General features: G+C 44.0%; 1 protein-coding gene across 1 annotated transcript in view; it reads right to left on the reverse strand.

The window, feature by feature from the left end:
• The window catches only part of LOC134465598 (oxysterol-binding protein-related protein 1-like), a 37,230-nt gene extending 22,953 nt beyond the window's left edge, over positions 1–14,277 (reverse strand). The window contains exons 1-15 of the mRNA XM_063219350.1: positions 14,024–14,277; positions 13,668–13,806; positions 13,492–13,577; positions 13,317–13,391; positions 12,987–13,098; positions 12,635–12,720; positions 12,355–12,499; positions 11,858–11,925; positions 10,462–10,506; positions 10,300–10,373; positions 8,753–8,816; positions 8,507–8,608; positions 7,982–8,122; positions 4,137–4,215; positions 3,437–3,543 (exon numbers count right to left, since the gene is read on the reverse strand). Of these exons, the coding sequence (XP_063075420.1) occupies positions 3,437–3,543; positions 4,137–4,215; positions 7,982–8,122; positions 8,507–8,608; positions 8,753–8,816; positions 10,300–10,373; positions 10,462–10,506; positions 11,858–11,925; positions 12,355–12,499; positions 12,635–12,720; positions 12,987–13,098; positions 13,317–13,391; positions 13,492–13,577; positions 13,668–13,791 (1,308 nt within the window). The 5' untranslated portion in view covers positions 13,792–13,806; positions 14,024–14,277. The remainder of the gene's footprint in view (positions 1–3,436; positions 3,544–4,136; positions 4,216–7,981; positions 8,123–8,506; positions 8,609–8,752; positions 8,817–10,299; positions 10,374–10,461; positions 10,507–11,857; positions 11,926–12,354; positions 12,500–12,634; positions 12,721–12,986; positions 13,099–13,316; positions 13,392–13,491; positions 13,578–13,667; positions 13,807–14,023) is intronic.
• Positions 14,278–25,888: the final 11,611 nt, after the last annotated feature.

Here is a 25,888-nt window from a genome sequence, read left to right on the forward strand (position 1 = left end):
AAAGAAGTAGTATTGTAGTTTTCTGGCAAAGAAACAAGTAACCTTATAAGACCGTCAGAGGTGTATGTGTGTTTTGTGAGGTGTGTGTGTGTGCACGTGCATTTCTATGAGCTGAGAGTATATTTGCGCACGCACACACGCACACACGCACACACGCACGCACACACGCACGCACGCACGCACGCACGCACGCACACACACACGCACACACACACACACACCCCATCCCAGCCCGGTGGACCTCCCTCCCCACTCGTCCTACATACAGACACCGGTAACCATGGTGATTTCACGCCTGGAAACGAGCTGAGATAAATGGAAAACCAGAGAGCCCCGTGCTGTAAGAGTCAATGGGCTCCTCGCCGCCAGCCAGCCTGCTCCACTCCACACTCAACGGACACTTCCATCAGCCCAGCGCCTGGGCATGAATGACCAGCAGCTAATGAAGGCAGACAGGGTCAAGATCTCCCACTGCTGCCAAACAATAAATAGAACCGGTACACACACGCCTTCGCACAGCTAGACATAATCTATTTTCAGGGACAGGCAACTTACCCCATGGTCTGATTCATTCCTCCTCTTTTCTAGAAAGTCTTGATTTTGGGGTTGTTTCGTTTTCCCCCTCCTTGCAATATGAATAGGTGGAACAGCAGGTGAAATGACATAAATGCAGGTAGACAGTGTGTCTTAGGCGATAGGTGTGATTGATGGGATGGGATGATGAGATAATGAAAAGATTGGGGTCAGTGGGAAGATGATGGCAGAGGCAGAGGCAGAGGCAGAGGCAGAGGCAGAGGCAGAGGCACGCAGGGCGCTGTAATCCAGTTAGCGTGATGTAACATCTTCAGATTGGTCCAGACGATGCAGCATGCTTGCTCAGACACTTCCCAATTATCATTTGATCCTGTAAAAATAATCCGCACGGGCCAAATCCTATTTACTGCCCCTCTTCTGTTCTGGCACAGGCTGGATCCGGCTGTTTTTTATATTTATATATAAGTGAGCAGCGAGGTGAGTGAAGTGATGCTTCCAACTCTCATTAATTGGCTCTTTCCTGCTCTCAACAGGCTTTTTAGGTTTGCAGAAATGTTTTAATTAGAAGTGAGATGCTGTGTGTGGTGCTGCCAGTTTCAATCCTTGTGATTTTTTTCTTTTTTCTCTCTCTTCCCCCCCCCCCCTTTCTCTCTCTCTCTCTCTCTCTATCTCTCTCTATCTCTCTCTATCTCTCTCTATCTCTCTCTATCTCTCTCTATCTCTCTCTATCTCTCTCTATCTCTCTCTATCTCTCTCTGATCGGATGGAGGGTGGCAATGTTTCTCTGGGGAGTTGTCCAAGCAAATGCTTCTCTGAAGCTGCTGGAACGAACCTGCGAGCAGTAGATGAAAACAATGCCCCCAGGCAAAGCCTACCAACAGCACAGCAAAGCCTAAATATAGCAGACACCACCCAAATCAGTTGACTCAGATGATTGCCATCTATGCCACTTAAAAAAACCAAATGACATCCAGCTTGTGTGACACACTTCACCTATCCTGATAATGTTGCATGATCAAGGAACAGTACCAGAAACAATAAAATGCTAAGCAAGTTTGTGTCAACTCCACAAAACCTGACTTTGACTGAAATGTCTGGCTTGTTTTGCAAGACGGACATGATAACAATTTGAAAAGACACCAACGCTTATGCAATATGTTGTCTTGTACAACACATCAAATTAAAGCGGTCGGAAGAGTGATGACAGTCATTAAATTGTCCAGAGTCAGAAGAAGACAAAAAAAGAGGCTCAGAAACGCCTGTCAGCATGCCACTGAGCAGACCAACTCTGGCCACTTTGAAGTCTCTGCTCATGAGCGTGGCATGGGGACGTTGGCAGGCTCACTTATAAACCCACCGTAGCTCACAGTACACCGCACTTTCAGCAACATCAACAACATCAACTCCACTGACTGTACCCGTCCACAAAACCAATACACAGTAAATAGGACATCATCAACCAGCTATTCATCAGTCTAAAAGCCTACAACAGCTGTCAGAGTACAAAAGGGGGAAAAATGAGAGAAAGACTGAAGGGCTCAGCCTCAGTCATCTATCTGTACCTGTTTGGATGATAGGTGGCGTCACCTCTCTTCCTGTCCCTCCACAGTCGCGGACGTCCTACTGCCTTGTGAGTGAGCGCGAAGTGGTGCACGTTCTCGCCTCCCTCGTGTGTGTGTGCGTGTGTGTGAGAGACTGTGTGTATGTGAGTGTGAATGAAAGAGTGCACACGCTCCACTTCCCTCCATGCCTCGCTCGCGCATGTGTGTATGAGCGTTCGCGGGTCCCACGTGCACAGCCTACCCTCTGAATGAGAAAAGGGGACCAGTGTGTGTGTGTGTGTGTGTGTGTGTGTGTGTGTGTGTGTGTGTGTGTGTGTGTGTGTGTGTGTGTGTGTGTGTGTGTGTGTGTGTGTGTGTGTGTGTGTGTGTATGTGTATGTGTATGTGTATGTGCTGTGCAAGCCTGTGTGTGTGGAGGAGAGGGATAGAGACGGTGCAAAAGAGACAGATGGAGAGAGGGAGAGAGAGAGAGAGAGAGAGAGAGAGAGAGAGAGAGAGAGAGAGAGAGGGAGGGAGAAAGAGAGACAGACACAGAGAGCGACAGTGAGGCAGACAGAGACAGTGAGACGGCGAGAGACAGACAGAGAGCCTAAGCAACTACTATATAGAGCTGAATGCAGACCTCAGCAAATTGGGAGTCATTCTTGGCTGACTGTGCCCTTGCTACTATTCCTACCGTGCCGGTGATTATGCCAGCTCTCGGCCCCTCTCCCAAGGGCATGCTGGCAGGCAGCAGGGGCTGGGCTATTAAGACGGACACAGGCACTGTCCTGTCCACCTGCCATTACCACACCAGCCTTCTCGGCCTCTTGTCAGTGTCCAAAGATGGCCACAATATGCTCTTTCTGACACATCCGTCACAAGAGGAGGTGAGGAGGAGGAGGAGATGATGGATGGGTCTTTGGAAGGGTGGATGTGAAATTGCGTTGTAAGTGAATTTACACGCTGTAATGAACCTTCAGATTTATTGCTTTAAAACAGCACAAAAATGTGTTGCAGCCGCAGATTTCCGGAAAGAATTACATGAGCATTTAACCTTTCTTCTAGGTCTTCGAGGACATTTCCACACTAGAGAGAGAGAGTGAGGCGGAGAACTCACAGGACTTGCATTACCATAAAAGGGAGGCATCAAAGGTATATTATGCCTGCATTTTCTATGCAGCTCCCTTCAAGCCGCCCTGCCTGTGATCGCCAAACCGAAGCGCTGATCATTAGCGTGTGTGGCACATGGATATTTAAAGAAAAAGAAAAAACTAGGGCGCAAGGGGCTTCACCACAGGCGCAGGAGCGAGACGAGTTGACGGAGGGACTGAGGGGGTGGGTGGGTGGGCGTTACGTTACCTCTTCTCTCTGGGCGAGGAGGTCCATGCAGAGGCGCAGCGCTGAGCAGGTCTCTCGGGAACACTGAGCCGTCTCCTGGGCCTTCAGCAGCATCGGACTGGCTCCCTCTGAGGCAGCGAGCGACAGGCAGAGAGGCAGAGAGGCAGAGGGAGAGAGGCGAGAGGCAGAGGGAGAGAGGGAGAGAGGCAAGAGGGAGAGAGGGAGAGAGGCAGAGGGAGAGAGGGAGAGAGGCGAGAGGGAGAGAGGCGAGAGACATGCTGTACTGTACACTCAGGGGCTTGTGTTTCATTTCAAGAGATGAGACATAATGAGACAGCAAAAAGATAAGGGGTGGGGAGAATGAATGAAAAAGCTGAAGAAATAGGGAAAGAGTAAGAAAGAAAGAGCTAAAGAAAGAAAGAAAGAGCTAAAGAAAGAGCTAAAGAAAGAAAGAAAGAAAGAAAGAAAGAAAGAAAGAAAGAAAGAAAGAAAGAAAGAAAGAAAGAAAGAAAGAAAGAAGAGTCTGAAGAGTCTATTGAGTCAGAGAAAACTGTATGAGGCATTACCAACCTGCACTTCTCTAGTCCAAGATGGCGTGCAATGTTTAAAAAAAGACAAGCATTGCACTGATACAAAAAAGAGACAGGGGAACAGACGGACAGACAGAAGGAACGAAGCAGCACAAATAGAACAGCAAAAAATGCTCCAGGGAGTCTCTTACTGTCATCTCCGTCGTTCTTCACCATCGACACAAAGATGGCCACCTGAGCCTCCAGTCGCTGCTGGCTGGCCTCAGCTGCCTGAAACACACAGGGGCACACTGAACAGCACGTGTCAAACTACACAGAGCCAGCAGCCCATATTATGGAGGTCTCCTAGGACCCAAGAACAGGGGCGAAGCAGCCAATTGGGGTCCCTATGTACAATCAGCTCAAATGGACCCCTCCAGCCATAAATCGGACTGTATGGGCCCCCCTATATACGAACATGGGGCCCTGGTAACTCAGTCACGCTTCCTCCCCCTGTACGACACCCCTGCCCAAGAACAGCAGGAGAGTCTGTAAATGTGTGTCTCGTAAACCCTGGTGTTATGCTTGCTATGAATGTGTTTCAATATGGTCAAATCATCGTACAGTTGTTTTTCTCCTTTGCAGGGTGGCACTGTGCTTTTGTGTTTGTGAACAGAGCCCAATGCAGGCCATGAATGAACCTTTTTGCATCTAAGACCAGCATGAATTCCGGAACCTTTTTTTGCCTCAGTGTGTCATCTTTTCCTTCCTTCAGTAAAATCAGCATCATACGCTGTAGGCGTCCAAAAGTGGTAGCGGCACTCAGCTGTTACACGTATGGTGAAGGATAAATGATGCAATTGAAAAGAAGTGTCAGCAACCAAAATAAAGGCACATTTTCTACACGTTGGATTTCATTTGCCTGAAACGTGATGTGATGTGTACATGAACACACCAAGAGTTGCCATATCATAATAAGGACATTGACCTCAAAATCTAAGCTCAGCATTCCCCAACATTTTACCCAAAATGAGGTGCACAAGGAAAAACAGAAATACTAATTTCATTGTCGAAAAATATTGCAGTCAAAACAGCAAACCACTGCCAAATACTTTAAAGGGATACTGTGTGAGATTTGTAGGTGTTTATTTCCAGAACTCAGGCTGCCCATTCACTAATGTTATCTTCTTCATGAATACTTACCACCAGCATCAAATTCTAAGTATTCATTATGACTGGAAAAATTGCATTTTTCATACATGAAAAGGGGGATCTTCTCCATGGTCCACCGTTTTGAATTTCCAAAAATAGCCATTTTTAGCTGCAAAAAATACTGTACTTTGACCATACTAGAAAATATTTGTTTATTACTTAGTAAACTTTCATGTAAAGATCAAATTTGGCAATAGGCAGCCCAGTTTCAATGAGCAGCATAGTTGCTGTACCTTTTTTTACCATTTCCTGCACAGTGTCCCTTTAAAAGCATTCACCAACCCTGTGGTGGCTCAAATGGGAGGGCACTGCACTACTACACTGAGGATCCAGGTTCGATTCTGGCCTAAGGTCATTTCCCGATCCTCCGCCATCTCTCTTTCTCACTCACTTCCTGTCACCATCTCGCACTTTCCTATCAATAAAGGCATACAAAGCCCCTATCTATATATATATATATAAATATATATATATATATATATATATATATATATATATATATACATACAGTTGAGGACGATATTATTAGCCCCCCTCCTGAAATTAGACATATCTCTTCATTGATCATTGAGAATGATCATTATTAATAAGTGTATGTTATTCTGGAAACGAATACACCATGGAGATAGTATCCAATATGTTAAATTTGGACTTTTCCATTTTCACAATGAGTTTAAACAAAAAAGTGTAAAAATGGCAAGGACAAAATTATTAGCCCCCTTATCATTAATAGTCAATACAGTGCCATTTATGAACAAAAATTGACACCAGGCACTTTGATTAGTTGTTAACTATGTTGGCACATGTCCTACCATGAATTTTGGCCCATTTTTTTCATTGCAAATAGTTAAGCTGGTCCAAATTGCATGTTGAGGATGGACATTCATTTTCAGCACTCTTCAAATACTATCTAAAGGATTGAGGTCTGAACCACTCCATGATCATGGTTTTAGTATCCTTGAAGAACATTTGAACTATTTTGGACGCAAGTTTTGGGTTATTATCTTATTGAAAGATCCAGTGAAGATCTTAGCTCCCTCTATGAGCATATTTTTGCAAGGTCACTTTCCACATTCTATCAGAATTTTCAGTTTTGTATGGTGCCGTACACCCAAACAAGGTTTCCTGTGGCTGAGGCTGCCACAGAATGATGCATCCACCACCATGTTTAATTGTGGAAACCATCTTATAACGATTCAAGGCCTATCCCTTTATTCACCTGACTGAAGCAGAATTCATGCACCAAAGCAGGTGCAATTGAATATCATCAGATGAAAGCAGAGACGTTCAAAACTCATTTTTGACTTTCAAATGTTCACAGGCAAAGCTCAATAACACTCTGATATGCACTGCCTTTAGTAAAGGGGTTCTTCTGCGATGATGGCCCCAAAGCACAGTTTGATGACAAGCCCTAACAACTGTCTTTCTTGGGGGGAAAAAACCTCCAGGTGAGGCCAGGTCAATAACAATCATCTAGGCAGGTGTCCAATGCTTCTTTGGTCTAATGAGGCTAAGCAGTTTCCACAGTTACACATAGTGGAAGGGCATCAAGTTTAGTCTGTTATTCAGCCTCAGACACAGGGAGTCTGGGTCTGAATCTGGATTGCTGGGTCTTCCAACAACATTGTAACCCAAAGCATACATTTAGATTAGTTCGGAGGTTCTTCAAGGACACTAAAACCATGATATTGGAATCACCTGCTCATAGTCCAGTCCTCAATCCCACTGAGAGTCTGTGGTTAATGTCTATGATCAGCATCCATGCGATTTGGACCAGCTAGAATACTTTGCAGTGAAGAAATGGGCCAAAATCCCTAGTGGGGCATGTGCCAACCTAGGTAACAACTTATCAGAGCCTGTTGTCAGTTTTGGTTCATAAATGGCGCCATATTGACTATTAATGATCAGGGGGCTAATAATTTTGTCCTTGTCATTTTTGCCCTTTTTTGTTTAAACTCTTCGTAACAATAGAAAAATCCAAATTCAACTCATTGAACATTATCTCCATCAGTGTATTTGTTTCTAGAATAACAGAAACGGTTAATAATGGTCATTCTTACTGAGAAATCAAGAGAAATGTCTAATTTCAGGAGGGGGGCTAATAATATCGTCCTCAACTGTATATTAAAGCATTTGCTGTCCCACATGCTGTCAGTCATGCACTGTTCAGTAACATGGAAAAACAATCTTCAGATCTTAAAACACTTTCTATACATTTATCATCATCATCATCATCATCATCATCATCATCATCATCGTCGTGCTAGTTGTCGTTTCCCCTATTGGGCCTGTTGCAGTTTAGCAAGGAGATGAAGCATGAGCATGGAGGCCAGATGGCATGACCTCTTTTGGCCCATCGCTACACTACGCATGTTCCCATGGAGCGCCCTCATCTCATGCAGCTGTGAACGGGCAGCACACAATGATCACAATGATGTAATCCTTTTCCCTCCACTCATCTTCTTTCTATTCAACCACTCATTGGTGAATAAAGGGAGCGATGGAGGGAACAGAGTCAAAAGAAAGGGAGGAAGGATGGCGTTGTGTGTGTGTGTGTGTGTGTGTGTGTGTGTGTGTGTGTGTGTGTGTGTGTGTGTGTGTGTGTGTGTGTGTGTGTGTGTGTGTGTGTGTGTGTGTGTGTGTGTGTATTTCTGGAACATGTTTGTGTTGAGTACAGTAGTCGAGTTGAATACATCGTATGGTGTGTGCGCTTCTGTGGTTATTTGTGTATGTGAGTGTGTGTACAGTAGTACACACACTTGTTTATGCATGAAATATGTGTGCGTGGTGGGTGGTTGATGGAGGGGAGCGAAGGCCACTGTAGGCTTGGGGGGTGTTGGCTCACCATCAGGGAGTCGGCCAGATCTCCTGAGGCCGCAGTGCCACTGTCCTCCACATCGATCTCGTCCTCCTCATCGCAGGCCTGCTCAGACACACTGTAGTATGTGCTCCAGGCAGAGTGCTCGCCAATGGCGTCTAGCCATTTCTACAGAACACACACACACACACACACACACACACACACACACACACACACACACACACACACACACACACACACACACACACACACACACACACACACACACACACACACACACACACACACACACACACACACACACACACACACACACACACGCGCGCGCACACGCGCGCACACGCGCGCACACACGCGCACACACACACGCGCACACACACACACACACACACACACACGGAGAGTGGGAACGGAAGGGAGGGAGGGAGGAAGGGAGGGAGGGAAGAAGGGGGAGGAGAGAGTCTGCAACTATGCCACGCAGTGCCAAATATGTCACAATCTCAAAAAATACACAAGCCTACAATGATAATGCCAGTAGTGCATACTTACTTTTCGAAGAGCCTCTGGACCACTTTTGGAATTAACCTTAAAGTTATGGACACTGCCATCGAAACACTTCACATTGAAGAAGCACTTATCCCAGGCTTTGAACTGTAGGGGAAAAGTGATGAGAATTAGAAATAAAAAAAGAAAGTGTATTGATATAAAATGTAGTATTTAAAAACATACAAGCTGAATTTGTAGGCAGACAATTGTAATTGTAATTTGTGAGTGTGGTGGTCTCTGTTCCCATACCATGCAGTGGGCCTGAAGAAGAGACTGACTACCCTGTTGATGAAGATGCTCATCAGCATCAGCCCTACACACACAAAACACGAGAACATCTTATATGATCACATTTACAGGAGCGTCACCTCTTTCCCCCATGGAACACCTTATAGCAGTGTTTCCCAACCAGGGGTACGTGTACCACTAGGGCAGGGGTCAGGAACCTTTTTGGTGGAGAGAGCCATAAACGGCAAATTTTTAAAAAGAAATTTTCATGAGAGCCATACCATTTTAAAAACACATTTCAATTAAGCCCAACAATTTTACAGTGTACTGTCAAGTTATTGCTTTTATTGATAACAGGTAATAGGGTTGCCAACTGTCAACTTCATTATGGCGAGTGTCTGGGAGAATTTTGTATTTCTTAGATGTAATTTCCTGCATTTTAACACTTTTCAACCCCCCTTTCCTGTTTCAACTCAATATGGAACCCGTACTTTTATTTATAAATACTGTACGATTCCATATTTTAAAGGATGGTTAAGTAAGAGCCATATACAGTTCCCAAAAGAGCCACATGTGGCTCTAGAGCCATAGGTTCCTGACCCCTGCACTAGGGGTACGCGAGCACACCTCAGGGGGTACTTGGAAAAATGTAATAGTAACAAATATATGGAGTGTAGTCACATTGGGATAGAGGAACAGATATAGAGCATGAGAGGGGTACTCATCATATGACAAAATTGCTTAGGGGGTACGCAGGACAAAAAAGGTTGAGAAACACTGCCTTATAGAACCACACTTGTAGAACATTCTAAGGCTAAACTTGAAGTAAAATTGAATAAAACAAGCGGAACTGCTCATATGATAACAAGTGAATGTTACACTCTACCGATAAGCCCGAAACATAGACATAATATATATTTGTATTGGTACCTATCTGTATTTTTGGTATTAATACCATTGGTCACTACTTTGGCTGAAAAATGAGAAAAGGTTGCACCAGGCACAAGTTTCTTTATTACACGCGTTTCTGCGTTCTGCCTTCCCTCACTACTTTGGCTTACTTTGGGAAAAAATTCGGGAAGTCGTTCATAGAGTCGTCAAATATCATCATTAAGGATACGGAGGGGGTCGTCAAAACTCGTCATTAAGGATACGGAAGGAGGATCGTCAAAAGTCATTATAGGGGAAATTGTTAAACAAAGATTTCAGTGCAATTTTTAAAAAGTTTTTTTTTTGGGGGGGGGGGGGGGGTTCAACTTCATTTAGACAGGACAGTGAAGAGTGGGACAGGAAATGAGTGGGAGAGACACTGGGGAGGATCAGGAAATGACCCGGGTCGGGAATCAAACCCAGGTCACCCGCATAGCAGTCCAGTGCCCAGCCGATTAAGCCACGGGTGGACCACATCAGTGCAATTTTAATAGAAATACCTTCCCATAACCTTACATAACATTTGATAGTGACAATATATTTCAAATGAAAGCTTGACTTAAGTATATGTAAAACATGGACACCGTCATGCATGCAAAAAACACGGCAAAAGAAGATATTTTTGGAAGATGTCTTACTTTTTAGGATACCAAGACATGACACCGTCTTTTAGAACTACCCAGTGTGATTTCCAGCCCAAGAACTGAGACCTCTAGAAAGCAGGCAGAAAACATAATGCGACTTAAAAAGATGAATGCGCCTACTGTATACAATGCTACAACCACACCCTTCCCACATACTTTCCAGAGAGGGCCTTCAAACGGCTGTACTGCAAAGGCAGACGTCTGTGGAGAAGACAAATGACAAATAACATCACGCACCAGTAAATCTATTGTTACACTGTGTTAACTGTGGATTGTGAATATGTGAGCATGCACTCGTATTTGAATGGCTAAATGAAATGTCTATTGTTCATATGGTACATTGTAACGTCCCTGAAAAACATCTCTCTACTCTGACTACTTCTTCACTCTACTTTTATTTTTAAACGATGAGGAGGAAATAGCCAGCATTTAAAGGGACACTGTGCAGGAAATGGTCAAAAAAGGTACTGCAACTATGCTGCTTATTGAAATAAGGCTGCCTATTGCCAAATTTGATCTTTACATGAAAGTTTACTAAGTATTAAACAAATATTTTCTAGTATGGTCCAAGTACAGTCATTTTTGCAGCTAAAAATGGCTATTTTTGGACATTCAAAATGCGGACCATGGAGAAGATCCCCCTTTTCGTGTATGAAAAATGCAATTTTTCCAGTCATAATGAATACTTAGAATTTGATGGTGGTGGTAAGTATTCATGAAAAAGGTAACATTAGTGAATGGGCAGCATGAATTCTGGAAATAAACAACTCAAAATCTCACACAGTGTCCCTGTGACGGTGTGAACCCCACCGCACTAGTTTTACTTATTTTCTGATGATTATTTGCTTGATTTTCTTGTGTTAAATGTGTAAGACCTTCAGTCAGTGTCCTAGGTGCACATAGGTGCTGTACTGCTGTTTGTAACTTTTTGTTTTTCTTGATGTATTGGTATGTTTAAGTATAGGCCTGATTTACTTTCCTTTGTGTTAAGGTGGAATGTGCATGTGCCCTTAATGGGCTGGTTTAACGAGGTGCCCTCAATTGGCTGTGTAGCCAGATGATTTCCAATTAGAATAGCCTAATTGGTAGTGCCAGGTGATTGGCTAATGTCTTGACTGCCTTGTCTATTTGAATCCCGGTGTAGGGAACTCATGAGGCTCATTCTTTGTTTGAAGCACATGTGTGCTGTAGGCCCCACCTGATGCAAGGTGTTGGGTTTATTTTGGTGGCTCTCGGAAGTCATATGTTTGACTCCACCATTTCTTTTCTTTTTTGCTAGCTTACTTTTTCTATGTTTGTTTTGTTTTTCTCTTAAATTTCTGTAAATAGTTTATGCACCTTTTTGGGACTTTGGTTAAATAAAAACCCATCATTTTTTCACCCCTTAATTTTTGTGTCACTGCATTGCTCAATTTCTCCTGGCCACGAGGCTACTCTACAACAAGCCCTTTAACACTACTGCCACCTTTGGTACCAGCAAATATCAATCAGTCAGTTAGTATCCAAACAAAAACAAGTTACTGTTACAGTACAGGCAGTGGTAGATACTCACTTTCTCCTGATTGGCTGCCAGAATGACTCTGACCTCATCACTGCTAGCAAGGTCGAACACTGACAGATCTGTGAAAGTGTAAAAACTGAGACTAATGACAGGGTGTGATAAGACTAATATTACTATAGATGCTGTTAACCATCAGAAATCAGAACCTAAACATAGAACACGGGGGACAAACGCACATTATTATAGCATACTAAAATAGATTTAATATGTTTTATTCTATATCCATGTTTCTGTGATGCAAAATCCCATACCAATAATGGTTGCCGTCACCATATAAATCATGCACCAAGGTCAGGCAATTAGACTGCCTGTAAATGTTACATGAAGCATACTACCATCATTACATAACAGTCTGCAGAACCAAGTGCATTTTATTAATGTTAAATGAATATTGGGGCTGATGGCCTCATCCAGCAGCTGATGCAGAAAAAAAAAGAAAATCACTTAATGAAACGTTGCATAATGGGAGAGGACGGACTGTTATGTACCATTTTTGTTTTTCATGTTGGGATTGGCGCCGCTCTTCAGCAGCTTCACAACACTCTGCTTCTGCCCTCTGTAGGCCGCGCAGTGTAACGGCGTGTTCCCCTGCAGGTCTGTGCAGTGGATATTTGGGGGCTTCTTTCTGCCTAGCTGGGGAAGTAGGAGGGGAACACGATACTACAAACAATTAAAACAATGCTTCGCACTTACAGTAAGCATACAAAAATAAAACGGTTAACTGTGCAATGTTATTGCTTTTTGATTGTTATTTTTTTTGTGTCTGACCAGCTGTGAGAGAGTTGTGCTGTCCCCTTCCCTGGCTGCATCCAGCAGTTTCTCTTCCACTCTCCTCTCCTCTCTCCTCTGGGCAGCTGCGACACAGATGATGAGGAGAACACAGATGCAGTCACATCAGGTCATGGTGACCACTGTCAGGTTATCGACAGAAAACACACACACGCACACGCACACACACACACACAACACGCATGAGCTCACACACACGCGCGCACACGCACACGCACACACACACGCACATGCACACACACACACACACACACGCACACACACACACACACACACACACACACACACACACGCACACACACACACACACACGCACACACAGTAAACATACCCTCCAACATGGTAATGATTTCATCATCTTCAGTCACATCCTTCGGGGTTTGCGCTGATCCATTTATGACTGTTGCACAGGCATCATACCGCAACAGCAAGAGAACAATCTCCTACAAAGAAAGAGATGAAGATGATATGTGCCATTGCTATAAACACAGGAGGAGCATGTTATATTAGACTCAACTTAACACTTTCATCCTCAGTGACTTCCAAAGGAAGACAGAAGCAAATGAGTATTTGGCAACACAAATGTGTGAGGCATCACACCTGTATGCAACTAATCTCCCCCCTTGTGTGGTGATGGTTGGCAGCATAGACTACCTCATACCTTTCTGGCACTGAGTGCAGCCTTGTGCAGGGGTGTGTCGCCCATCTTATTTTGCACATTCATATCAGCCCCAGCCTGGCGAATAATACAAAATACAGACAACACAATTAGAGAGGGACAAAGGCAGACAAATGCAAGCATTGCTGTGCAGTAAAAGGGCACCGATATCACCAACCTTGAGCAACTCCTCCACAACCTCTTTGTGGCCAAAGTAGGAGGCAAAGTGCAAAGCACTCCATCCTGTGTTGGTCTTGCTGCCACCTGAGCAGGGCGTGCAGGAGGAGATTATTTAAGTTATTTCTAAAACAAACAAACAAACCAGCTAACTAACAAACAAAATGGGACGTTCACCTCGACAATTGATGTTGAGATCTATTTCCTGATTGATCTTTGCTTGTAGTAGGGTCTGCACTTGCTGCAAATCTCCCCCTCTAGCATACTTCAATAGTTTCTCCTCAGGCCCAAGTTGTTCCATTGCCTATTGGACAGACTGCAATGTAGCCCAAAACATGTATGGTAAGTGTGTATAGCATTATTTCTTCTGCTCACTTCAATTAACAAATCATATTGGTAGATTTCTAGCAAAGTGCCATAACGGTAGGCCTATGTAATCAATTATGTGTGTCAATTTATGTTAACTACCAACACGATTTCAAATAGCCTACCGACTCGCAGTTTTACGCATGAATAGCTTACGAATGACTTGCATTTTGTAGGCTTCTGTGAAGACCAAAATAAAGTTTGTAATTCGATGCCGACTCCGGACAAGCTCGCGAGTCACTTGTCAACAGTGTAGTAGCCCACGTTGATATCCATACATCGTGCCGAATGAAAGCAAGCACAGGTTGACACACAACGTCTGAATTCCAAACAACGAAACACCCGTTTCACTCTAAACTGGACTCACGGGGTTCCTGGCCTGCCCCACGTTTGACTAAAATAGCACACCAACGCGGGCAAAGTGGTAGGCCTATGTTTCAACATGGCTTTTCATAGCTATGACTATTATGTCGACGCTATCATCAATGCGCCCTCAAATATAGCTATGTATGTACATAAACACTACATTTTCTACCCTACATAGTAGAATAGATTAAACAAAATGCGAAAGTACCACCCGCGCTTAAAATGACAGCATGGAAAGTTGTAGCGCATGAACTCGAGTGGAGGGACAAGGCAACTCTCCAATAGAGGGGCGCAGACTAATGTGTATGGAATATAGCCCTGAAGTGCCATGTCACCCACTCAGCCCAATGAGTGATGCTCATTGTTTTAAAAACCCCTGCAGCCACTGATGAAAAGACTACTTCTACAATCACATGAAAATTAATTGACACAGGACTGTGGTTCAAGTTCATTATTATAGCTACATGTATATCAACACTATACAGATGCTGTACTCACAAATTCAACAAAACAACCAGACAAAACAAAGGGTGGGTGGTTGGCCATGGAAGAAAAGAAAAGCAAGGGCGCCCATAAATAACATGAAATGACACATACAACAAAAAAAAACATCAAAAAAGTTAAGAGTGCATTGGTTGCACTGAAAACAGCAGGAGTTACATTGTGCAAAATAAGCAAGAGAGGTAGGAAGGTCAGGTAGTGAGGTAAGGGTAAAGTGCTTGTGCATAAGTGGCAGATGGCTTGTGGGTAAGTATTGTCCCTAAAATGGGGTGGTAGTAGGTGCATTCGACATGTGTCAACGCATGCATGCGCATTTAGACAGCAATGCACCCTGGATGGAAAATGCTGCATGACGGTTAGATTTCCTGTCAAACTTCGAAATTTCGTCGACGTTGCGTTGACGAGGTGACATGTCACATGGTGTAAAACTATCGCGGGATGAATGCGGCTGCAGTCAGATCTTGCAACCTCTGCAGTTGCTTATCCCCTTCAACGCTCGTCGGCGGACTGCCTCCGAGGTCACGCGCCCATGAACTGGTTGGTCAACAACTCACTCACGTGTGTATATGGGTCTTGTCTCACACCTCTACACAAGTTTGCGCAGGTACCCACTTCAGCTCCTCCTCACTGCCTGTCCCCCCACTCCTCACACGTGGTGTGTTAGTAGAGCAAACCGGTGCGAGCTCATCGTCTCGTTCATATTTGTGGCCGACTGCAAATGCGCTGTATTTAATAGCCCCATACGACTTTGTTGCTGTCGATCAACATTGACGAAGCACGTGAGCGAGAACTTGTTGTCACGATGTGGGTGTTATTAAATACAGCGCATTTAAAGTCGGCCACAAATATGAACGAGACGATGAGCTCGCACCGGTTTGCTCTACTAACACACCACGTGTGAGGAGTGGGGGGACAGGCAGTGAGGAGGAGCTGAAGTGGGGACCTGCGCAAACTTGTGTAGAGGTGTGAGACAAGACCCATATACACACGTGAGTGAGTTGTTGACCAACCAGTTCATGGGCGCGTGACCTCGGAGGCAGTCCGCCGACGAGCGTTGAAGGGGATAAGCAACTGCAGAGGTTGCAAGATCTGACTGCAGCCGCATTCATCCCGCGATAGTTTTACACCATGTGACATGTCACCTCGTCAACGCAACGTCGACGAAATTTCGAAGTTTGACAGGAAATCTAACCGTCATGCAGCATTTTCCATCCAGGGTGCATTGCTGTCTAAATGCGCATGCATGCGTTGACACATGTCGAATTCACCTAATAACACCCACATCGTGACAACAAGTTCTCGCTCACGTGCTTCCGTCAACGTTGGTCGACAGCAACAAAGTCGTATGGGCTTATTGCATGGGATGCTGCGGTACAGAATATTCTCCCCGATGGTAGGCATGTGACAAGATTGTGAGCAGAATGTGTAAGGTCAGGGGTGATGTTCAATCTGGTAATTCTGGTGTTGTTGTAATGTGAGGCTATGAAGAATGCCGCCAATGATTTTAGAGGCCCTACCACCTTCTCCAGGTGTTGCTTATCTTGGCTGGTGGTGCTGCCATACCAGACCAGGAGGGAGAAGGTGAGCACACTTTCAATTAGTAGAAGTGGATCGTGCTTGCTTGATTGACCCAAGTTTCCTCAACTGTCAGAGGAAGTGTAGTCTTTGGCGGGCTTTTCAAATTATGAAACTGATGTTCAGGTTCCATGACAGGGACTGATTGATGGTGGTACTTAAAAAACGAAAGGAGTCAACACTCCACTACCTGGGCAGAATACAAATTGGGATGTGCTGGCTGGCCCTTTTCCTGAAAATGGGCTATATTACAAGTTCATATCCTACTTAAAAGCACTTCACTGATCAAAACATCAGCCAGATCTATTGATAAAATGGGGGCCAACTATAAGGGGTAGAACCAAGAATAGGCTTATCTTGAAAAGTTCTTTGGTGACTGACAACAAAGATGAGGAGTACCACCATCAAAATGTAAATACGACATTTTTTTACTTTCTATTGCCTTAAAATGCAACATCTAACTAATATCTTCAAACAAAGCACTGCAGGAAGGATACATGTCTATACGTTTCAGTTCAGAGGTGTGTAGCCTACAGGTTTTGACATAACTTAGAGAGCGATCTAGACATTGGGATAGGGGATATTTTTCTATAAAAACGTATGTTTCTTAAGAAACCCCTTTGTGAAAAAAGGGAAAACAATATATTCTGAATTTGTCTGAAGAATCTCATTCATCTGGGTCATCCTAGACATGTTTTTTTGTTGTATGGGCTGGCCCAGTGAATGTCATTTTCAACAACACCAGCAGATGGCAAACTACACACTGTAGCTTGAGGCTTCAGCCCTTGTGCCCTCATGTATGTTTCCCTAGTATGTGTTGTAACAGTGATGCATTATGGAAAGTATCAAAGACCCAGTAATCACAACATTTCAAAGCTAATGTTAGATCATGGATGGTGAACCAATGTCTCGGGGGCCGTTTACGGATCTTATCTTGCCTACAATATAATTTTAATGGTATGCAGTTTTACATGACATATGCCATGTGTTTTAAAGATATTACATTAGAAATACACTTAAATTATATGTTCAGGCGACCTAGTGAAGGTGGGGTCTGTTGTAAAGGTGGCTGCCTTCAATATAGGCCTAAAGTGCTGGGGGAAATCCTGGCTTGTGTTCAATGTATACCCTTTGGAGGACGTAATAACATTTTAAGTGGTCCCTTGAATGAAAAAAATCCCCACCCTGTGTTAGATGGAGAACATTTTGTTTGACGAAAGGCTTAGTTCTTCTTCACTCTAATGAAATCTCAGTCATGTCCCCCCACATGATGCCAAAATGGCATTTATTCATTTGTTTCTGTAATCATTTAGGCATGCCAGAAACAACTAACACAATTCTGACAAAATGTTGAATCTTTTCATATTGTTGCAGGAGGAGACTTACTTTCTCGAAATGGAAGAAAAGCCAATGAAAGACCAGTGATCATCCCACACTAGAACCATGGGAGAAATACTGTGTTTGGATGTAATCGGTGTGATGTCCATGATGTGAAGTGATGATTGATACAGATATTTTCCCAAGACCAAGGAAAGTGGGTAATGTATGTATGTATGTATGTACGTACTAGACTAATGTTTAATCTGCCCTAGCCCCAGGCCAGACTATTGACATGATGTGTGTGTGTGTCTGTGCGTGTGCGTGTGCGTGTGCGTGCGCGTGTGTGTGTGTGTGTGTGTGTGTGTGTGTGTGTGTGTGTGTGTGTGTGTGTGTGTGTGTGTGTGTGTGTGTGTGTGTGTGTGTGTGTGTGTCTGTGTGTGTGTCTGTGTGTGTGTGTGTGTGTGTGTGTGTGTGTGTGTGTGTGTGTGTGTGAATAAAAAAAAAAAACCTAACCTAACTGAACCTTTTTGTTGTTCTGTATATTTCCTGTGCACTTTGTATCTGCTAGTGATGTTGGCTATGATTATGTCCTCGTTTGTAAGTCGCTTTGGTTATAAAGCGTCTGCCAAATGTAATGTAATGTAATGTAATGTGTGGAGGTGACCCTCTCCTCCTTCCCCTCTTGCTTTCAGCACCCCTGGTCTGTGCTTCCCTTAGCCTGCTCTTGCGAGCCATCAGAGCTAATGAAGGACCGCACTCTGTCTGGCACAGGGCACACCCGTCGCTTTGAAGACCCATGTGAGTATGAGCAATTTGGTAGCCATGCATCAGAGACAGGGAGGGAGTGCATTTGTGTGTGTGTGTGTGTGTGTGTGTGTGTGTGTGTGTGTGTGTGTGTGTGTGTGTGTGCGTGCGTGCGTGCGTGCGTGCGTGCGTGCGTGCGTGCGTGCGTGCGTGCGTGCGTGTGTGTGTATTCGTGCATGTGTGTGCGTGAGAGAGAGAGAGAGAGAGAGAGAGAGAGAGAGAGAGAGAGAGAGAGAGAGAGAGCAAGAAAGACATATATGGAAAAATATAAGAAAAGAGAGATATAGAAAGAAAGAGTCGGAGGAGACTAGAATACTGAGGGGAAGGGGCCACAAGGCCAATGGGTTCATTCATGAGTCCTGTGATCTGGCGGACTACTCAAACCTGGTGCCAGCTTTTTGTATATCAAAGCGCTTTTATGTTCTCTCTGCACATGCATCCGTATAGTCTTGTGTGAAGAAGAAAATGCACAGGTGTGTGTGTGTCCGTACTTTTATTTCGACAGCTTGTCGGGAAAACAGACGCCTGTTTAATGTTTTGTTGTTTCAGCTCAGGATCTCATCAGTGCGGAGAGCAGTGCAACTACTGTTTACATGTGGCCTCCACTTAACATCGCTGCTCTGCACATTGCTACTTTGTCATGCTGCCGCTTGATGTGTAGGCGTGCTTTGTTACATGCTTACTTAGTCTACCCTTCCCTGTGTACTTTGCGGCATGATTTGTGGACTATTGTGCGGCGCTTTAGATAAAAGAGTCCGTTAAGTGTAATTTATTGTAATGCAAAAAATCAATTGATCTCCCGGCAGCAGCGAGGCAAGTTACAGTAGCTGCTGGAGACGAATGATCAGTTATACAGGAAAAACACAGTACAGTATATGCATTCATGTAATGACGCTGACAACATGCTGGACACTGAGAAAAAGGTGGGGAATGGGGGGTTGGGGGAGCCATGTTTAGGGTAGCAAGTACAATTCCTGATCAGTTTGGTTTATTTGAGGACACAACACCATCTGTAGATAGTGTGCAATACTCATTGGTCTAATTAGATGTCCTGATGTAGGCGTAACGGTGGGAGGATTGGGCAGATAGTAGCATTGTATTCCACTGAATGAGGAACTGATGAGGGGGTGGGTCATGGTGAACCAAGCTTGAAATTGTACAATGGAAATTACTGGAATGTTACTGGCAATTACTGTAGACAACTGGCCGCCCTGTTTGTTAAGAGAAAATCTTTTTTTTCAAGGTAATTTGACAGGAGCCAATTGAGAGCCAATATTGCCATTGTGAATTTTCTGGTCACACATTTCGTTTACAGTCTCACCCTTACACATATGGAACAACGTGTCAACCATTGAGCACTGAGCAAGCGAGCACCCACTATATTCATCAAATCAGCCCATAGCCAGTCTGGGGCTCCGACGAGCATGCTAATTAGGTTAGCAATTACTGTAAGCTGTCACAGTTCTTTAGTGTCGAGCCGGACGCTGTGTTCTCCAGTGTCTAATCCTCTTCAAATGACAAGATAATGGAGATGATGATGAACCAAGGCTTCAAAAGGGAAAACTGTGGAGAATTCTCAAATGAGACCCATTTAGTAGAGCGAGGGGAGAAAGAGAGACGGAGGCAGGCAAGCCAGGAAGGAAAAGGGGAAAAAATATATTTAAAAAAGGGGTAAAATCACAGTGAAGGAATCAAGTAGTACCCCCTTCAGCCCCACCCCCTTCAGCCCCCACATCCTCTCTCTTCATCTGTCATTCTCACTCTGTCTCTGTCTCTGTCTCTCTCCCTCTCTCTCTGTGTCTCTCTGTCTGACTATCTTTGTCTTTCTTGCACTCTTAACCTCTCTCGACCTCCAAAAAGATACCATTCAGATAGTATTTGTGAATTTCCAGTTTCTCATTTCAATGAATGCAAATGAAAAGAAAAAAAAGAATAAAAGGCAACGTATTAATGGTTAGTAGACTATTGTGAAGCAACACACACAAATGTGCAGTCAGGCATAGTATGAATATTGTCAACAGTATACAAATCAGCCCCCTGCTGGCAGGTGTCATTCTAACATTTCATAGCAAACTCCATGTCAGGCACATAGGGCATGTTGTTGTCCCCCCCCTTTTTCCATCACAAAAAGGGAAAAACAGTTTAACCAGAGAGATGTGATGACATTCAGTTACTGGAAAGCAGGGCCGCTGACAGCTTTGGCCGACCCCTAGGTCAAAGTCATTTGAAAGGGCCCCCTAGCCCATGCAATGAGGGCCCAACTTTGGGCCCCCTCTCTCTCCCCGGCCCTGGGACAACTGTCCCCTTTGTCCCCACCCTCCTCGCGGCACCCCTGCTGAAAAGGTTGGAAAACGATGCCCCTGCCCTCTCGTCCCATTACGCTCAGCCCCTACTCTGGTACCCTGGTGGGTCCTGGCAAAATGTCAGCACCCCACACACGGGGCCAGGGCGCAGCAGCAGGCGGGGGGTCTGCTGCTGTCTGTGCCAGTCTTCAGAGCCACCCTCATTTCCCTGCCTCTCGCTCCCCATGCTCCCCATCATGTTGTTTTTTTCCCTCTTTATTCAAATCAGAGACATTCGTGACTGGGTGATTGCGGGGTACTGTGGGAAATTATGCTGCCATTTGTGACTTCCATGGTCTTTTATTTTACCTGAGAGAAGATGGCTCTGTATTGCTGTGGATGGGTGTGTCACCCATTCTGATATCTTTTTTTGTCGTTTTTATGCTCATTTACAGTGCTAGTTCACTAAGTACTGTATACCTTTTGTATTTTACCATGTGTCTTTTCATTTTTCTAAAAAGTAGTACACTCTATATTTTGCTGTAATGGATAGAGACGATTGTTATTGGATGAGAAAACATTCTAATGACCAGCACTGTATGAAACACAAATATCTTCATTATGGCCAATTAAATGGTCATGCATATCATCATGCACTGGTGTCGAAATGTCATGCATTTGCCAACCACGATCACTTCGCTCTGGTTAGAGCTGTGTTGTTGGTGTTGAGGTCTTGTTCGTGTGTTCTCACTATGGTTGTGCAGTTCTGTGTGTTCCACGGTGCCCCCTGCTGTCCTAATAGCTGCATCTCTCTCTCTCTCTCTCTCTCTCTCTCTCTCTCTCTCTCTCTAGTAATGGCCACAAATAATATCTAATGCTTCGGTTGCCCATGTGTCGCCACTCGGCACCTGCTGTAGATGGATAAGCTGAATGAGACCTTTGCAAAAGGTCTTCAATTACCATCACTTACAAGTACTGTACACAGGTACACAACTCGACCATTTTTGTTGAGGTAAATGTGACAAGGGAAGTCTGATGTCACACAATAAATGTAAGAACATTCCTTCCATCACACACACACACACACACACACACACACACACACACACACACACACACACACACACACACACACACACACACACACACACACACACACACACACACACACACACACACACACACACACGAGAGAGAGAGATGGTGAGAGTGTGGTTAAGATTTAAGTATAGCTGAAAGTGCTCCTAAGCAAGTACACACAGTCCACTCTCCGCCATGTCTATTTCTACACAATAGTGCCGTTGACAGCCCAGTAAGTAGAGCCATCAGACTCCAAAAACATTGCCTTGAGGACGATTTGTGAGTTCACCTGATGCAATCACTGGAAGACAGAATGTGTGTTCTGTTTGACGACTCCTCTCCTCTGTATTTCTGTGCTGCCGAGGAGAGTAGTGCCTCCAGCACATCTTTGCATCACTTGTGATTGCTATAGTAACTGTAATGCAACAAATGCGAGGCAGCAGAAGAGGTGGGAGGCTTTCTCTGTTCCATTTGAACACTGAGGACACATGCAGCTTTTATTTCATATGGCGAGAGAATACATAAGATAACGGCATTATCTTTTACACCTACTTTACACATTTGCTCGTGTAATTCATTTCTAAAAGGCCTCTCATTATGAACTTCCAAGACATTGCGGGTTGTTAGCAGAGCTCTAAATTTACTTTTTTTCATCACCAGCCAAAATCGCTAGTAGATGCTTATCTTACCAGCCAAACACACTCTCACTAATGGCTCAAAGTGGCTGGTAAGTTGGTCTTTTCTACCAGCCAAGCTGAAATTTCACCAGCATTTGGCCGGTTGGCTGGTGTTGATTTAGAGCCCTGGTTGTTAGGTAGGTTGGTACACTACAAACACATGTTGGATAAATAACACCGTTGGATTCCTGGCACGCTACAGACAGTGCAGCATTTTAAAATCGTTCTGGGATACAATACAAACATGAATTCACTAACACGTCATTCTGGGAATTCTTAAAAGTAACTGAGCCGATATCCTAGTATGTTGCAGAGGGTAAAAACAAACGCGTTAGAAACTCATTACTGTGTCAGCGGGGTAGCCTGAAATAAATACCAGTGTTTGTCACTGATTGGTGTATCTTTTCTATGTAGCAGCTGTAAGCCACCCCTGTGTTGGGGTTGCATGGTACTGTATGTGGTATAGCCAAGATATGAGCTCTGCCTCGGGAGCACCGTGGTAGTGGTACACATGCAAGGAAAAAACACCAGGAAGGCAAAGTTCCCCACCTCTCATAAGAACATCTATTTGTGCTGAAAGTCATACAAAGCCACCTCTCTAATAATCCCTTCAGAAGTTTCGCTTTGTTTTCCCTTTGTACTCTCTTCCCTTTGCTGGAGAGAGAGAGAGAGAGAGAGAGAGAGAGAGAGAGAGAGAGAGAGAGAGAGAGAGAGAGAGAGAGAGAGAGAGAGAGAGAGAGAGAGAGAGAGAGAAAGGGAGAGTTGAAATGAAATGGATTGAGAGAGACAGAGAGAGAGAGTTGAAATGAAATGGGGAGAGAGAGAGAGAGAGAGAGAGAGAGAGAGAGAGAGAGAGAGGGAGATTTGAAATGAAATGGATTGAGAGAGACAGACAGAGAGAGAGAGAGAGAGAGAGAGAGAGAGAGATGAAATGAAATGAAATGGATTGAGAGAGAGAGATGAAATGAAATGAAATGGATTGAGAGAGAGAGAGAGAGAGAGAGAGAGAGAGAGAGAGAGATAGAGATAGAGACAGAGACAGAGACAGAGACAGTCTTCAGGTTCAGACACTGGTCCAGCTTCCCTACGTACCCCCTGAATACCATTCCACCTACACCTTTTTATCAGTCATTATTACTCTCAGGCGTTTGTGTTTGCACACATGTAAAATGTGGTACACATTAAGCCCTTTATTGGCTTCATTCCTTTTATTGCTTAATGACATTCAACCACTTGCCATGCAAAGCAGATCAACCATCTATGTATATTAAGAACTACAGTTTAGTCAATTTCAACATGCAGTTGTAATGCTCACACTACCCTGGACTTGTCAGTACCTGAGGTTTTTTTTAGCCTTTTCCGAGATCTTGGTCATTGTAATGGAGGCAGCGCTTTGTTTACATTTCAAAAAAACATTTTTATTTATTCCCCAAAACATCCAAAAGGTTATACAACATCAGCAGTCAACTAGCAAACAGCGGTAGGCCTACCGTTTTGTAAAATATTTAGAGTAGGCCTATGTTAATTAAAAAAAAAAGTAAACAAACGCTGCCCCCATTAGAATAGCTCATATCTCGGAAAGGGCTTAGCCGAAAAATGTGACATCACCGGGTACTGACAAGTCAAGGGTAGCGTGAGCAATACAATAGCATATTGAAATTGACTAAACTGGTCCTTTAACACAAAGCATCGTTGTTTCGAATCCAACTCTGAGTTGGTTTTGAAAGCGTAAGACATATAAGGAATAAGTCACCATTAGGATTTTGCAGCATACCTATTGGTGTTACCAATAGCATTTCGAAGTTTAGGCCTACACATGTCCATGCTTCGGTGAAAAAAGACTAATGCTAAATTATATTTAATGAATCTAATTCATAGGAACCAACGGGGAAATAAACCAGAGCTTTGCACGGCAAGCTCTGTAATTAAATGAATATATTGATCAAAACTTAACACCTGCACATTACAGTAAGCAAATAAGTAATTGGGCTGGCAATATAATGTAGTAGCCTACCAAACTACACACAGGAAAGCCCCAAGAACATGTCACCAACAACACACTATTCTTCTATTCTATTGTATTCATTCTAGTGCTCTGGATTAATCATCAGAATGTTAGAATAAGTACAACAGTACTACTATATGATTTAGTATGTCCGGTAACAGGGGCGGACCTTGCCATTTTGGGGCCGTGGGAGAAATATGAACATGGGGCCCTCAAAAGTCATTGTATAGACATAAAACTCTGTGTTTTGGTGCGTTTTGTCTCATAGATAGCTTTGATTACTTTGCATAAGTGACAAAGCCTACTTTTTAGTGTGTTTGATGCAACTAGTGTGACAGTTGGGGCTCCTATGGAGTACAGATTTGGTCGGGCCCCTAGACAGTTGCCTAGGTTTGTCTAATGGAAAGTCAGCCTCTGTCCAGTGAGAAAAAACCAAGCACAACGACAACAGCAGCCGCAAAAATGATGTCTGTGACAACTTGTCTTTTCAATGCTGTAGCAGATGTGCTACCTTGGCAACCATAAGTACAAACAGCATGTGTCTGCACTACTTTTCAGATGTTGATATACAGTGCGTGCTTTACACGACTATAATAACACGTTGCAAAAGACTGTATTCAGCCAACTTGTGCCACTGTTACATGAATGTGGACATCTTGTGCATCTTGTTTTTCTGTACCCTCTACAGTTTCTAATCATTCTTTGTACAGTATGTGCACGGGTACAATGCAGAAGCATTTTATTCATGAAATTGGAAAATTCCTCTTCAGATGATGACTGCAGCCATGCAATAGGTGATGTCTAGATCCAAGTATTGTGTTGTAGAGCCAGGTTTAAAGCTGTCCCACTCCCCAAAAGTCGTAACATAAACCAAGTTGGCTGATCCATTCAGTTATTTTTGAGGGGCTTTACAAGCCTTTATTGGTGTTTTATATGACAGGACAGTGAAGCAGAGACAGTAAGCGAGTTGCGAGAGAGAGATGGCGGAAGGGCTGGCAAAGGACCTGGATCGGGAATCGAACTTGGGTCCGCCAAGTAGTAGACGAGTTCCCTACCATTAAGCCACGGTAGGGGCCCGGCCGGTTGATCCATTCAACTCACTTGAGTGTGGAAAAGCTCAGGGCATCCGTGATATGCTCCTAAATATCCCTATCCCATCCTCCTCAACATTCTGGGGCAGCCGTGAACTAATTGTTAAGGGGATAGGCTTAGGATCATTGGGTTGAAGGTTTGAATCCCAGCCGCCTTACCTCTCCCTACACCTCCACCTGACCCATGGCTGAAGTGCCATTGAGCAAGGCACCTAACCCCACACTGCTCCAGGGACTGAAACCAATACCCTGTACTTAAAAATAACTGCAAGTCACTTATGATAAAAAGCATCAGTTAAGTGTAATATAATAATAATAATGAATAATAATG

The sequence above is a fragment of the Engraulis encrasicolus genome, chromosome 16, assembly GCF_034702125.1.
Source record: "Engraulis encrasicolus isolate BLACKSEA-1 chromosome 16, IST_EnEncr_1.0, whole genome shotgun sequence".
Classification (NCBI taxonomy): Eukaryota; Metazoa; Chordata; class Actinopteri; order Clupeiformes; family Engraulidae; genus Engraulis; species Engraulis encrasicolus.